General features: G+C 52.3%; 1 protein-coding gene across 1 annotated transcript; it reads right to left on the minus strand.

The window, feature by feature from the left end:
• Window positions 1–1,515: 1,515 nt before the first annotated feature.
• On the minus strand, window positions 1,516–11,147 carry TFAP2C (transcription factor AP-2 gamma). Its single transcript, XM_061437080.1, has 7 exons — window positions 10,833–11,147; window positions 8,731–9,216; window positions 8,543–8,594; window positions 7,163–7,379; window positions 6,443–6,561; window positions 4,159–4,303; window positions 1,516–3,036 (listed from the first exon to the last, which is right to left on the minus strand). Exons 1-7 carry the CDS (start codon window positions 10,878–10,880, stop codon window positions 2,751–2,753), a joined length of 1,353 nt encoding a protein of 450 aa, XP_061293064.1. The 5' UTR covers window positions 10,881–11,147; the 3' UTR covers window positions 1,516–2,750.
• Between the last annotated feature and the right edge of the window lie 3,846 nt (window positions 11,148–14,993).

Below are 14,993 nucleotides of genomic sequence, written 5' to 3' on the forward strand. Positions count from 1 at the left end.
AGGAGCCAGGAAGGCAACAACAGCACAGGGTGAAGGGGAAAGGGAGAATGAAATGTAATTCTTACCAACACAGGGCTTAAAAACAAAAGTCTATGTCTGATGGCCTGAGGTTAGGCCATGGGAGTCGGACGTGCTCAGAAAGCAGGAGAGAAATCAAGGCAGCCAAGGTTTCGGTAGGGACCTTGTAAGGGTGCTCAGTTGCTCCCCATGGCATCAGCTCAGAGTATTAGGAAGTAAAACCTATTACCACACACTGGACCCAGGAAGCCAGTGGCTGTCCTGCTGGTGTTCAGTGGGAGCAAAGAAAAAGGAGAACTGAGCGCTGAGCCAGGCGTAAGCCCTGCTTTATGACTCATTCAATCCCGGGTTGACTTTGGGGTGATTCCAGAACACTGTCTGCCCTGCAGTTCAGCACAGCTCCTCAAAGCCAGAGTCTAGTCCAAAAGCAAGCAGAGATGCTGATAAGCAAATAGTCCCTTTTCCTTCAATCCTTTGCCCCCTTCATCTCCTCTTAACACCCAAGGTCTCACATCTCGATTGAGAAATAACTGCCAATGTGAGACCTCTTTTCACTGCTCTAAAGCAAAGCAATTGTAATCCTGAGATAGCAACCAGATAAATCCAACTTAATGGGAATGTTCAATGGCCAGGGACAAGCTGCCAAGAGCAAAGTATTAGGTTGGCAGAGTTTAAGTTACTTAATAACATCTAATGCCAATATTAAATCAGGAATTGCTAAGCATTTGGTAGAGTTATGAATCAAGACTTATGAGTCTGGAGTTGAAGCAACAGCCTTATCCGACATGGAAAACCCTTTTGCTCCCACACTGCCTTTGAAGCCCAGCCACTCAGGCCAAACTATAAACATATCACTTCCTGGAGGATGTGCCAGGCCACTTCAACTTGAAACCTAAGGATTGTCGGTGAACATCCAAGATCCTAGCAAACATCCCACAAGCACACAAGCCCTGCCAGTCTCTTCTGCTCCCCAAGGACAGAAACCCAACCTCTGATCTGCCCAGCAGACAAAATGATGAGAATGTCTACGTGCACGATCATGTTTCCAAAGATGGAGAAATTCCATGGAGAAAACACTCAGGGCACCTACCACACACCTCACTGCCTGCATCTGACTGAATGCCTAGTCCTCCCAAAGAGGATCTGCCCAAGTCTTTACTCACAATCATCTCATGTCCACTCTCAAAATTTTGATGCAACTTAACCATATGAACCGTGTTTCTCAGTAAGTGGTCTTACACAAGACAGGATTCCCAAACTGCAGATTCCTCTTATTTGTCAATCAACCATCCCTCACACATCTCCCAGCAGCTGTTATGTCAGGGGAGATGGTACCCTACGAAGCTGAGAGCTGCTGAGTGCATGGCATGGGGTGACGAAGCAATCTTATGAGGGATTCCCATGGCACACAGCTTTACTGCTCAGCTACAGTCAAACCGGAAATGATCTCTGCCACTCCTCTTAGGGATGAAAAAATACATCAGGTTCCAACCAGACTTTCACAGCTTCTATCGAGAATACTTTTTATTATACAGGTTTCATATACACAACAATTATTTAGGGAACATTTACAGGCAAGGAGTTCAATTCCAAAACTCCATTTTCACCCACACGCGCTGTACCTCGCTCTGTACCTCTTCGGGGGGTCAGCCCAACAGGAACAAGACAAAGTTATTGCTTTGTGGACAGACAGCTTCAATTAAATAAGAGTCTTCCAGAGTCAAGAACGGAGCCGAAGATCCTCTTAACTCTTAATACCCTGTGTACATACGAATAAAACCTAAAGATATGTCTTAGATTACCCCGTCACCTTTAAAAGTTAATATTAAAATCGAATCCCGTTTCTCAAAAAGGCATAAGAAGTGCACCCGTATTTACAGACCCCATTAAATTATGCATAAATAAAATCTGTACACTCAACTCAGTTTCTCAAAATACAGAGCCTCCTCTGGGACTGGGGGATGACAGACAGCAAAAAAAAAAAAAAAAATGCTCCATGCCTACCCTTTTCAAGTTTCACTAAGATGTGAAATAAATACGCAAAATAAAGCTTCCATACCTTAAAGGAATATGTCATTTCAAAGAGTCTCCTCCTTGAAGAGTTAACTTTCAAAGTTTTTTTTTTTTTTTAAAGAAAAAACATAAAGTCATCAGCAGGCTTTGTTTCTACAAGTTTCGTAAACCCGAAGGGCCCCTTTCAACAAGGGGTTTTAAAGTGTTACAAATGCCACCTATTAACCAGTTGCTAGGTGGACAGAATCCTTGCCTCCTATTGGTATGCAGGACGAGGCTGAAGAAACTACATACTTTCACCTCAACACTAAAAGTTATTGTTGATCTGAATCCCATCAATTTGACCTTTCAACAGCTGAGTGAATGTGAGTTTTTGTTAGCCCGGGGATTTATTCAAAAGGTTCGAAAACTTGTAGCACCACTTCCAGAGTAAGGAAGAATGGGGTTCCAAAAAAATAAAACATAAGCTTAATGAGTAAAGAACCAGCACTTCCAACATCTCGTCCAGAGTGAAGGAGACGCTTCAGCACTCCCTAAATACTAAGGAATCCAGGAGGGCACGTGAAGAGCTGGAAATCAACAGAGGCTTTTTTTCATGGGAAGGTGGGTAACAATTCTGCCCCCCAAGTAAGTGGGGTGCCCAGTCTGTCCTGGTCGAGATGATCTGGGAGTCCTTTTCCTTCCAAACTCTTCGGCCCTTGGTTCACCACCCCCTTGTTTTACTTCCTGTGCTTCTCCAACTTCTCCAGGGTTTTGCTAGAATCGGCTGGACTCTGGTCTCCGGGATTCATGTAGGATTTGTCTATGACTATCAGGGCCTCTTTTATGTAGTTCTGCACGGCAGACACTGCAGCACAGATGGCCTGGCTGCCAAAGCCGTGGGTAATCAGGCTGAAATGAGACAAGCAGTTCTGAATGTTGGTCTCCAGGACCGGGGTGGGTCGGTTGTTCCCGTTGGGAGTTCGATCTTGATTGAGAAGATCTGTGAATTCTTTACACACTTGCCTGTGAAGACAGTCAATGCACACCGTTGAGCTTGAGCTCAACATTGGCCCATAACAGGTATAGAGCACAAAGACTAAACTACCGTGGGGGTGACACCTGGAGGCAAAGAGAATCTGGGGCTGACCAACCCAATAGGTTTTAAACTAACACCAATAGCCTAAGCTGCTGCACTTAGCACCTATTCTGTTCAGAGCCACAAACTAAACTCCTTTAAGCACTATCTTATTTAATCTTCCCTGCAATTAGAAAAGATAAAAGGATTCACGCCAGAATCCAGTGGCCAAGGTCACCAGGACTAGTAAAGAGGCAGAGTCTGAATTCCAGCCCAGGAGAGTGTTTTCTCTCTGATGCAGTCTGGTTCCTATAAAACAATCAATTCTGTCAAGAACCGGGAATTTATTTCCCAGAAATTCACTCTGTGATATAGGCTGGTTCATCGGCTCTCTTTTCTGCCCTATTTCCTACTTGACTGGTTCTGCTTCATTTACCATGATTTTAAAATCAATTTACAGTTGGTTGCGATGAGAAACCCCTCAGCTGCATTAAGTTGTTTTTGAGACATTTAATTTGCCTATGACTCCTATACATTCAACTGGATCGTTACATTCAACTGGGTCGTTTTAAAACACAAAGGAGACTTCCCGGGTGGTCCAGTGGTTAAGACTCCCAATTTCACTGCAAGGGACACGGGTTCCATCCCCGGCTGGGCAAGTAAAATCCCGCATGCCACGTGGTATAGCCAAAATAATTAAAATCGAAAAACATCTTGTTATCAGGAAGCAGAAGGCACATCATCGCTACTGGATGTGACAAAATAAATTGTTTCTAACACATTTTTGTAAGACATGCAAATAAGATAAACGAATTAGCTTAACTATTTTGAGCTAAATAACTAAGCAGCTCAAAAACATTCATTGTGAGCCATACTCTCACTGTTCTTAGTCTTCTAAATCCTACCCAAAAGTTACCCTATTTGACTGTACTTTTACACTCCTCGACATTCCTTTTGCTCAACACCCTAATTTAAGGAGCATTTCTTTCTTGAGCACCAGGGGCTGTGCTGGCCTCTGGGCTTCAAGGTCAGAGCATCAGGGCATCAAATTCTCAAGTTTGGATACTTACTGTGCGGCCAGCAGCATGTTCTTCCTAGTTGCTATCTCATTCCGCCCTCCAAGATGAGGTCTGGTTAAATACTCAGCCACAGATTTACTAGGAAATTCTGCTTCACAGACATAGGCAAAGTCCCGAGCCAAATGAACTGCCTCACCTAGAATAATCGGCAATGGTAACAGACTTTAGGGTGGCTGTGGTCACCATGGCAAACTGGCCCTTCTCCCCTTTTCCAGCACTATCAGTCTATTTAACCCTGAATATTCATCAGAACAACTGATGCTGAAGCGCCAATACCCTGGCCACCTGATGCAAAGAGCCAACTCACTGGAAAAGACCCTGATGCTGGGAAAGATTGAGGGCATGAGAAGGGGGCAACAGAGGATGAGATGGTTGGATGGTGTCACCAACTCAATGGTCATGAGTTTGACCAAACTCCAGGAGATAGTGTGAAGGACAGGGAAGCCTGGTGTGCTGCAACCCATGGGGTCACCAAGGAGTTGGATACAACTTAAGAGACTGAACAACAATCAGTCTAGTGGTCATTCTGTACTCTAAAACGAAATCATACGTGGGGCCAACAACCCAGCTGGTAAGGAGAACTTCCTGGGTACTTTCAGTGGGTACTCTTCCCTAGGAATAGAGGGTGAAATCATACAACGTCAGGAGGGAAAAACTGAAATTTTTAACTGTTCTTGACCAATGTAACCCAGTCCTCTGCCAACCTGAGTAGATCATGGGGATGCTCTGTCTCCATGTTTTCACACCATGTTTTCTCTGTATCATTGTGCAGAAGTCAGAAAATTTAAGGGAGGTGAGCATGTTTGTCAAAGAAGCAAACTGGGACAAAATCTTTGTTTTTAAACAAGGGCGCCCCATTGCTGGTTGAGCTAAGTCTCTAGACTGTTTCTTTTAAGAGGGGGACTTCACTGGCAGTCCAGTGGTCAAGCCTCCACGCTTCCAAAGCAACGGAGGCACAAGTTTGATCCCTGGTCAGAGAACTAAGATACGACATGCCTCATGGTGTGGCCAATTTAAAAAAAAAAAAGGGAGGAGTGTATCCTACTAGAAATGTCAGGAGCTCTACCTACCAACCTGGCCTACCCATATCTAAGTTATTGGGGGCAGCGAGTGAGAAAACCAAGCGGTATGGTAGGGTGGTGGGGGTCATCTCCCACCCAAGGAACCCACCGAAGTGTCTGATTCCAAATGTGGGGCTGTCAGGGCTTTACAAAAACCCAGCTGGTGGCACCCCCACTATCCACTTCCCTCCCTGACTCACTAAATCAGAATCTGAGATCCATTGTTCACTTTCTCATTCAAGCACCCCTGCCTGGCTGGTGAAGAAACCTTGCAGAGCCACATTTATGTTTCACACACGCAGAGCCCACCATTCTCCATGCAGGACAGCTGGTCCCCAAGAGCATCTAACAGGCAGCTCCTTTCTCCTGGCCCTGACCTCCAAAGACAACTCATAAAAAGGTAGAGCCGGGCCCTGCCAAGTCTCTTTTAGCACCGCGGTGGCACCATGTAAACCAGGGAAAGAAAATGTTCAAAAGATCGCCTGGCTGCCAGGAGACCACCCCTCATTGGCTCCCCGGGCCCCCAGCGCCCCGCTGATTGGACGAGGCACTGGCGATAAGCCTCTCCGTGCTCAACTCATTTTCCTGCGCGCAGTAACAACCAGATTGTTTTGTTTTTAAAAATAATTATTTCACTTTTCCCTCGCCCCCTTTGTAAAGGCCGTATTGCATTCTTGGCTACTTTCCAGGTTAGTGGGTGTAAGCCCATTCAAGAAACTGAAATATCACATCCTAACTATCTTAGCATTGGAGAGGGGGACCCATCTGTGGGCCCCATCAGGGTTTTCTCCCCCTATTACTTTTTTTGATGGGGAAATTAACAAAGGAGTTGTGAATTGGACCAGTCTCACTGTATACAAGGGCTTTTCTCTTCATTAACCATAATCCCAATAGTCCACAGCTATAAAAACTAGAAACGGTATTTTTACCCAAAGGAACCAGCTTTAAAACAAGAAAACAACGAAAAAACATGTACCAAATCATTTCATCCTTCAGAAACTGGTTCATCTGATAGGAAATTTAACAGTGATTTTCTGGGGCTAACATTTGATTAAGTGACTGAATCACTGTAATGAACATGGCAAATCACTCCTTGCATCCCTCTCTCTACTTGTGACTAAGAGTTGTTTTTAAGCTTTTCTTTAGAGAAATGTTAAAAGACACAACACAGCACCACCTACAAATACCACAAAACAAAAAAATCCTCCACTGACCTTCCACGAGAGACGTCAGGAGAGTGACATGAGCTGCTTTCCGTCTCCCGGCTGGAAGATTCAACCCAATCTTGTCCAACTTCTCCCGCAAGGACCGGCCACCATTTTTAGACTTGGCTCTAAGCAAAAAAAAAAAAAAAATTCTTTTCTCAAGAAACCACTTTAAAATGCTGAAATGCCTAACCTGCTATCAAAATAGAAATCTGTCAAAGACCTTCGACATTATATGGTTCCTAATCAAGTGATACAGGGAGTCCTTATCTCCATAAAATTAAAAAATCTTTCTTAGCATTGCCAGCATTTTTGTTTTTTAATCACAGAACACTGCATGTTGTACTGGAGCAGATAAATGTTCACTTGTAGAAACTGCAGCAGCACCCCCCAACACACACACACACACACACACACACACAAACTACTCCCCTGGGGAGAATCAGACCCATGGAGCTCCGCTACCCTAAATACAGATGCTACCACTTCATACATGGAATCAAATTCCAACCGAATGAGAATTTATTAGCATTGTTTTAGCACTTTTTTCTACACTTGGCACTTTCTAAAAGAGATGAAATGTACTAAGCCGCCCCCCTCCCCCCAGCCGATTAGAATTCAGTGTTAGGTATAAAAGTTACATAAATGTTAAAAATACCTCCCTGGTGCTTTATTTTTCATCCCCCACCACCTATCCAAGGACCATGCCCACAACGTGTCCCCATGTACCTTCTGAGAACACCTCCCAGTAATGAGGCATTTAAGCACTCAGGCGGGGACAGCCGCCTCTGGACTTCAGCAACTGTCACTTTGTATTTAGATGTAGAGCTGAGGAGGGACAGTCTTCCAGGGACTGAGCAGAAGACCTCGCTGGGATTCATCACAGCCCCCACCAACTCCTTCTGACACGGGAGATTCAGGGGGTTCTTGGTCATGGAAATAGGACCTGTAAATGAAGATCAGAAGTGGCAGTCCCAAGCAAGAGACCTTTTCAAATCACTCACCAAAAGTGAAGGAGCCCCTCGACAGTAACATTGCGTGTTGGGCTATAAACTGCAAACAGATTTTTTTTTTTAAAGCCCTATTCCTCAAGATAATCAAATCTGAAATTCACAAGTTAACACCTTGGGAAATTAGTCAAAATCTGGGTTTGCATTTTCTAGCCACTATTATAATCTGATTAATTAGAACATTTGTTTTCAAAAGACAGCTTCTTAACTAAATGGTGATTTTCCCTCTTCACTCAAGGAATATTCAAAACTGCAGGACATATTCCAATCGTTTGCTAAAATCTTTTCAATGCAACTGATCATAGCAGTTTTAAATACAAATAAATCTGTTCTAAGTTTACTGGGAAATTCAGTTTATTTTATAAGGATTTTTGTTTTTTGTTTTTAATTTTTCCCTGTTGATCTCAAAAACAGTTTAACTTCAAGTAACAGGTCATAACTACCCTTGATTTAGGATGACTGTCTTTCCCAGCAAAACCAAACTGGTAATCCTGGCTAGATGTAACTTAATATCATGAGCCACTCACTCACCAAGTAATCCCATTTTCCAAAAACCCCCTCCCACCTCATCCCAGCCTAAAACCAACAGATCACCCAGCCCCGTGCATTTTAAGGCTGTATGTTTTGTAGGCCAAACTGCTTCCCACCATCTTCTCACAGATCAGAATGAAGGCCCTTTAACCTTGTATTTGGAATCAGGAATAAAATCACAGCAACCCATTCAACAACTAAAATTGTCACAGGACCAAACACTCCACTAATTTTCCAAAATCACAGGCTTAACTCACTCTGGAGTTCTTTCTGGAGCATTGTACAAACACTCTCAAATCCAAGAAGTGACACTCCCCAAGGGGAAAAAATTAGTAAGTGACAAAAGATTGAGAGGCAGCACCTGAGAGCATCTTTTTCCATTTAGATCTTAAAGTGCCCTCTCTTCTCACCCCTAAAACCTGTCACTCCCTCCACCACGAATGTCTCAAGTCAGATCTCAAAGGCTCCACCTTGCCAATAAATTAATAACTTCACAGCGCCCTTAAGAACCACAACAGGGTAGGGTGTGTGGGCCAGAGGAAGACAAGGACTATGGCTCATTGCGTACCTTTGCGAATAACTGTCTGATCATGCAGAAGCAGGTGCTGGTCATCCACATTCTGAAGGAGAAATGACAAAGTTTCCTTAAGTTCGGGGAGAGCCTGGCCGGGGGACCGGGGTTGGGGTAGGGGTAAGAGGAGAGAGGCAGTGGGGCGCACAGGTCCGGGCCGGAGCGGGCAGAGCCGAGGCGCTCACCTGCACCTCCTCCATCTGGTGTGCCATGTCGTGGAGCCCCAGGTTCTCGGCCAGGCCCGCGGCGTCCAGGGCGTGCGAGTGCGGCAGTAGCAGGTCCGAGCGTCGGTAGGCCTCCCTGCGTGCGCTCACGGCGCCGCCGTCCAGTCCAGAGAGATGGGGCAACAGGCCGGCCGGGCGCCCGTGGTGCGAGGGCAGGCCGGCCCCCTCCTGGCTCTGGCGCCCCGGCCAGGCCTGCGGCTGGCTGCTGGTGGGCGCGGGCTGGTGCAAGGGATTGATGGCAGCGGCGTACGCCTCTCCAAGGTGCGAGTAGGGGTCGGCCGATTGAGAGTAAGCCAGCTGCTGGTAGGGAGGCGGAAAGTAGGGGGGCGGCTGGTATTCGGCGACTCCGGTATGGGAGAGGGGCGGCGCGGGGCTGTAGAGATGCTGCCCGGCGGAGGAGAGGTGAGGCAGGCGCGGGTTCCCATTGCTGCTCGCGTCGTGGCGATCCTGGGGCAGAGAAACCGAGACCCGGTTAGGACGAAACCCCGCTCCTGCGAACCGAGTGCGGCCGCGCGGGGCCTCTTGCGCCTGGGGACCCACTGCTCCCGCCCAGCCCGACCCCGCGGGGCCCTGCCCTCGAGCCAAAAGGCCCCTGGGGGAGCAACGTGCCCCGGGGTAGCTTCGTTGTCAACCGAGAGTCTGAAAAAGGAAAACTAGAGAAAAGACCTGGGGGAAGGTGCCCCCGGGGCCCGGAGGCGAAGGTCTGGGCGCTCTGTCGCCCGAGGCAATCGGGGGCGCCCAGTCCGCATCCCAGATCTTGGGGCGGGAGAAGCTGAGGCAGGGATCCTGGGAGAAGGTCTGCACGCTGCGCAGAGCGCGATCGCCCACAAGTCCGCACATGCCAGCGTTGTCCGCCAAAAGTGGGGAAGAGGCGCGCGCGGATAATGCGTGCCGCGCAGGAAATACGCTTTTTCCCCCGCCCCAGGGACCCTCCCTTCCACGCCCTCAGGACAAAGACCTCCGGGCGAGAGACCCTCCCTAGCCGGGCCGGCAGCCCAGTGCCGCCCCAGGGATTCGGGGTGGAACCCGCTGGAGCCAGGCGTGCGCTCCCGGGCTACCGATGCGAGACCACGGTGGAGTGAGACCGTCCTGCCCGACCATCAGTCTCCCCATCAATCGGGCACACAGGGAGGAGGAAGGACCCCGAAAATTGGGCAGCCTTGCCTGTACACGTTTCCTGGCCCCAGGGCTGTTCGACTTAATTCTGAAAGGACGTGTCGCCATGTGTCCCTGGGTCACAGGGGTAGCGGGAGCGGGGGCTGGGGGACCCGGAGAGACAGGACGCCGTCGCCCCCTAGCGGAGGTGCCCGGGCCTGCAAACTGGAGCGGCCCCTCGAGGTGCCCCGGACGCACGGCTCTCGCGCGTCCCCGCAGCCACCGTTCGCCTTTCTCCCGGAGTCCAGGAGCACGCCTCGCGCCGCCTGCGTCTTCTTCCTCTTCCCGCTCGCCGCCTCCCTCCCTCCCACTCTCCGAAACTCTAGCTCAACCTGTCCAACAGGATGGAGCACTCCCGAGCGCTTACTGCCCCATCTGGCCTCAGCGCGCCCCCCCTCCCCAGCCCCCACTTCTCCCGAAAGCCAAACTTCTGCTGTTCTCTTGTCTCCCCGAGGGGGTAGCGGAGCAGGTGACAAGCCCGCCTAGGAGGAGACTCCGCAAAGGTGTCGCCGGCAGGCCGCCTCGTCTAACGCCTTTGGACGGAGGTTTCGTGCGTAAAAGCCACCTCTAAGAGTTGTAGACCCGGCGCTCTTCCGAGAAAACGGGAAGAAGGGCTGTTTTGCTTCGCGTGAAACCGGCCGGTAAGCTTTGTGGGTAGGATATGCCACTCTCTTTCCAGGCCCCGTTCCCGAGGCTGGATATTTAGGGAAAGGCCCGATTCGGGAAGGGGACCCCGGAGAAACGCAATATAGGGGGTGTCCGGAGAAGTGGACTCTGTCCCATCAAAGGGCATGCGGTGGGTGCCTGTTCGCTGCTCCTGCGCCCTCGCCCCCGACCTCGGTCCAGAGGCCCCCGCCTCCCGGACTGTACTCGGGTGGGGCCGGGCTGCGCCCCTGTGCCCAGCTCACCTCGCAGTCCTCTTCATACTTGACATTATCGGTTATTTTCCACAACATGGCGTCCGGCGTCCCCCAAAACAATCGCCAGTTAAATCCAGGTTCCCCCCACCCCCCGAGCGGTAAATCCAAAATTGGGGTCACGGTGGCCAGGCGTCTGCCGCCGCCCCCGCCGCGCGGGCCTAGCTGGCCGGGTCACTGGGCGCGCATCGGCGGCTCCGGGATTGTAGATGCTGCCGCCGCGGGTGTGAAGACCGCTGCAGGGGACCCGGGAAGCCGCGCCCGCACTGTGTCCCGGCGATAGCCGGGGGATCGGGGAGCCTTAATGAGAAGGAAATTATCATAACTCCTCCCCGGGGGCCGGCGCGAAGGCCCCGGCGCCGGGCGGGGCGGCCCCCAGCCAGTCCCAGCCTAGCTCCGCCCCGCACCCTGGCCGGGCGCCGCGCGGAGACCCACGCTGCGTGGGGCTAGGAGCAGAGTCCAGTGGAAGGTACCTCGCTGACGGCCGCAACCCTGAGGCCAGGGTCCCCCACCACGCCTGCCATCAGTCACCCTCACCACGCACACACCTGAAGCTGGCAGAGCTGGGAACGGGGATCCGAATCCAAGAGCCGCCCCCCCACTCCCACAACCCCTTTCACCTAGGCCGCCGTTTCCCATCCTCCGAAAGACGCCGTCACGGGCAGTTAGAGACCCCGATTTAGGGGACATCTCAAGACCTGAGGTCCCCTCATCTCCTAAAACGTCCTGACCACCCACTCCAGGGAAACAAGGTTTACAGTGGGGTCATGCTGCGGGAGACCCAACCTCTCGGCGAGAAGACCCTCCCCCGCACGACGTGGGCACAGTGCTCTTGGGTTCCTCCGAGGGGACGGGGTGGGAAGGCCTTCTGGGGAGTCCGCCCCAAGCGCCACCGAGCGGGCGGGCCTCTCCACCGGCCCCGAAGTCTAGGACAACTTCTTTATGCCGCCATCGCCCGAAGCTCCATCTCCACGGCTGGGAGGTGGGGGCACCCGCGGGCCCTCGCCCAGCCTTGCCCTGCCCTGCCCTGCCCAGCGCCAGCTCGGCAGTTTCCTCCGACGAGCCAGGCACTTGGAAGCCTCAGCTCAACAGAGAAACGAGGTGCGGGGCTGAATACAACCCTAGTGTCACAGGTAGGGGAGAGGCAAGAGGTGGGGGCAGAAGGAGGGGCCGTAGAGGGACCCCCGCTGGAGAGGTGAGTTCCCCTCCGTTTCGCAGATGCAGGCAGAAAACGAAACTTCCTTCCGCCTAAACGCTGCCTCTCACCCCATTATGTATTTGCCACCCAGACTTGAAGGCAGAAAGCACTATTAAAGTTTTTTTTAAAGAAACGGAATCCATTGGCCCAATAATTGTAACTGACTTTTTTTTTTTTTTTGCTACAAAGATAAAGTCTCTAATTCTTGAGGGGGAATTTTGTTGGGACATCCTGACTGGATTTGGGAGCTGAATTTAAACATTCACAGGGAATCTGAGAAGGGGGCTCTTTCCATCTGATTCTGAATCCAATACTGCAGTTGTCAATACCAGTGGGCCTGGAGTGGACGCTGCTCCCAGTCCACGGAATGAATGCACCCACCTCTTCCCTACTCCTGCTTGGGTTTGTTTGTGCTTTAGCATTTCTTAAAACCCAAATGGGCCTAAAGTAACCAAAATAAAAACAGGCGTCTTCCAAGCGAAACGTTCTCCCTGGCCTTAGTAGGCAGACTCAAGGTGATTTGCCGACCAGGTGGGAGAACAAAACCTGGAGGTGAAACCACTGGGGGCTTTTCAGGTTTGCCTCCGGGCTTTGCACTAGGAAGTACAGACAGACAGTGCACACAACGACCCCTGACAGCTCGCTTTCAAATACCGGGGCCTGGGGGCTAAAGGGGAAAAAAACCTCAGAAGCAGCGCCCCTGGGATTCGAGAATGGGGGCGGAATCGGACCCGGCGCGACAGGCATGCTGGCGCCCTGGGCGTGGAAGATTGGGGTCCCAGGCACTTTCGAGGGAGGCTGCGGCGCCTCCGGGCGCCCCAGATTCCCAGACCAGTGACGCACCTGGTCTCCTTCACTCTGGGCCTTCCATCCCCGGCTTTGACTCCAAGACCCGGCCTGGGTTGCGGCTTGAACAACTTGTCTCATCCACGCGGCAACTGCGCCGCCGGGCAGATTGGGGGCCAGGACCAGGCATCAAGGTGCCAACCCCGACCCCAAGACCTTACAGCCCTTTCCGCGGCAGCGCTCGCCAATGGCAGCCGGAGGGACAGAAATTCCTCGCAGCTCTGGGGAGTCTTCGGCAGAGGCAAAAGGAGCCAATGGGCCCTGAAGGGAGCCTCGGAGGCAGTGAGGTTTCCGAACGGCTCGACAAAGGCCATTCATTCATTCCCAAGCCAGCGGCCTGGGCTTGGACGCTGCCCCTCCCCAAGTGACACGCGCTCATGACAGAGCGCGACTTCCGCGCCCGGGACGAGGAAGGCGACTCAAACGAACCGCAGTCTTCCCCGCCAGGCGGACCCTGCCCAAACACACACAACCTTCGGCTTCAGGGACGGAGTCCAGGAAAGCGCGCGCCCTGGTCGGGATGTAGGAAACCCCAGCCCTCCCTGGAACTCAACTTTTCTGCTCTGAGCCGAGAGAAGTGAGCTGATGGCTCCCGCACTCAAGACAGGCCTCCCCGCAAGGCACCCCCGATCGTCGCCGCGTGAAGACGCGTGACTGCGTGGCTGCGCCCTTGGGTAGCCACGCCAGAGAATGATGCCCCCACCCGACCCTCCGCGATTTCGCAGCCGCCTAACTCTAAACAAAACCTGGGGATCGTGGGGACCAGCCTCGCCGCACGCCTTATACCATCAGGATTTGGGGCTGAAGGGTGGTCAGCGGCTTCCCTCTGTCGCCACCTAGGGAGCCTGCACTCAACATACCCGCTTGAAACCTGGACCCCAGCCCCCAATCCGCTCAGATGGCGCTGGAGACCGGAGGCGACGAGGCGTATGCTAGGACAGCAGCGCTACGACAGTGCGCCACCTCCAAAGATGCGTCTGGAAACAAGGCTTCCAGCCCCAGGCGGCGGGCGTCCGCCGCTCCCACCCCCACCCCCAGCGCAAGCCCGGGAAGGCGGCCGGGCGGGTCGAGCGGGATTGGAGCAGGCCCACGACTCCTCTTTCCGCCCCAGGGAAGGGGCGCCCGAGCCACAGGTGGAGGCCCGAAGCGCCCTTGCGGGCGCCGCGCACCCAAAAAGGTGCGCGTCCCGCCCCGCGGAACAGCGTGGGCTCCGGCTGGGACCCCAGTGAGTGGCGGGACCCGGTGAAGCAGAGTCGAGAAGTCCGGGCCTGCAGTCACCCAGGAGGTCCCCCAATCACGCCCCATCCCACACTCTCCGTTCGCGGTAATGGCACCCATTGGAGGGACTCTTGGCCTCCAAGAGCGTCCGAATTGTCCAAGCCCACTCAGGCGCACGCTGGGGGAGCCACATGCATCAATTCACAGTCACTTCAAAAAAGCAATCAAATAAAAATAGCAATTGTTTTAGTGATATTCAAAGCGGCGGCTACACACAAACAGATGCTTCTCGTCTTAGCCCAGGGTCCAACCCAACACTTTTCTGTTCCGTGCCAGGCCGGTCCTCGAAGGAGTTTCGCAGCCCTTAGTTTTTCCTCGCAAACACTCTCTCAAATCAACAAAAGTATAGCGTCGAGCCGAGAGGGCCCGGAGGACCCCAGCTTCAGAGAGGGTCACCGAGTGCAGAGGTCTCGGGGAGAGTTCCTGACTTGACACCATCGCCCCGTTTCTCAGCAGGCGAATTTTTAATCGTCTAACTACCTCAAAACCACAAATTTGCCTGCTGTTCAAAGTCACTTATCCTAGCGGCTCTCGGGCACCTATCAGACACAAGCTGGCTCTCGCCTCCCCTGCCCTGGGGGACCCCCGCCCTCAAAGGTGCCTGTTACCTCTCCACCCACTAACGTCCCCGGGCCCATCCGGGTGCAGCCTAACCGCTCGGGGGCGCAGGCAGGAGGCTGAGGCGCGAACCCAGTGTTCCCGGAGGCTTTCTCGGCTCGGCGTCCTGAACACCAGGCACCTCCAGGCCAGCTAAGCCCGGCGGCCCTCGCCTATTTATCAGGTCGCCGCCAGGCGAGGAGGAGACCCACCGTGTCCAAGTGCCCGGCGGC

This window comes from Bos javanicus, chromosome 13 (assembly GCF_032452875.1).
Source record: "Bos javanicus breed banteng chromosome 13, ARS-OSU_banteng_1.0, whole genome shotgun sequence".
In the NCBI taxonomy this organism is placed as follows: domain Eukaryota; kingdom Metazoa; phylum Chordata; class Mammalia; order Artiodactyla; family Bovidae; genus Bos; species Bos javanicus.

Bases quoted from the DNA above. Each gene is read 5' to 3' on its own strand.
- TFAP2C (XM_061437080.1), bottom strand. From the start codon at position 10,880: ATGTTGTGGAAAATAACCGATAATGTCAAGTATGAAGAGGACTGCGAG. The intron at 4,304-6,442 runs GTCAGTGGAGGA...CGATTATTCTAG, and splicing joins CCTGACGTCTCTCGTGGAAG to GTGAGGCAGTTCATTTGGCT. The intron at 3,037-4,158 runs GTAAGTATCCAA...CTGTCTTCACAG, and splicing joins AACATGCTGCTGGCCGCACA to GCAAGTGTGTAAAGAATTCA.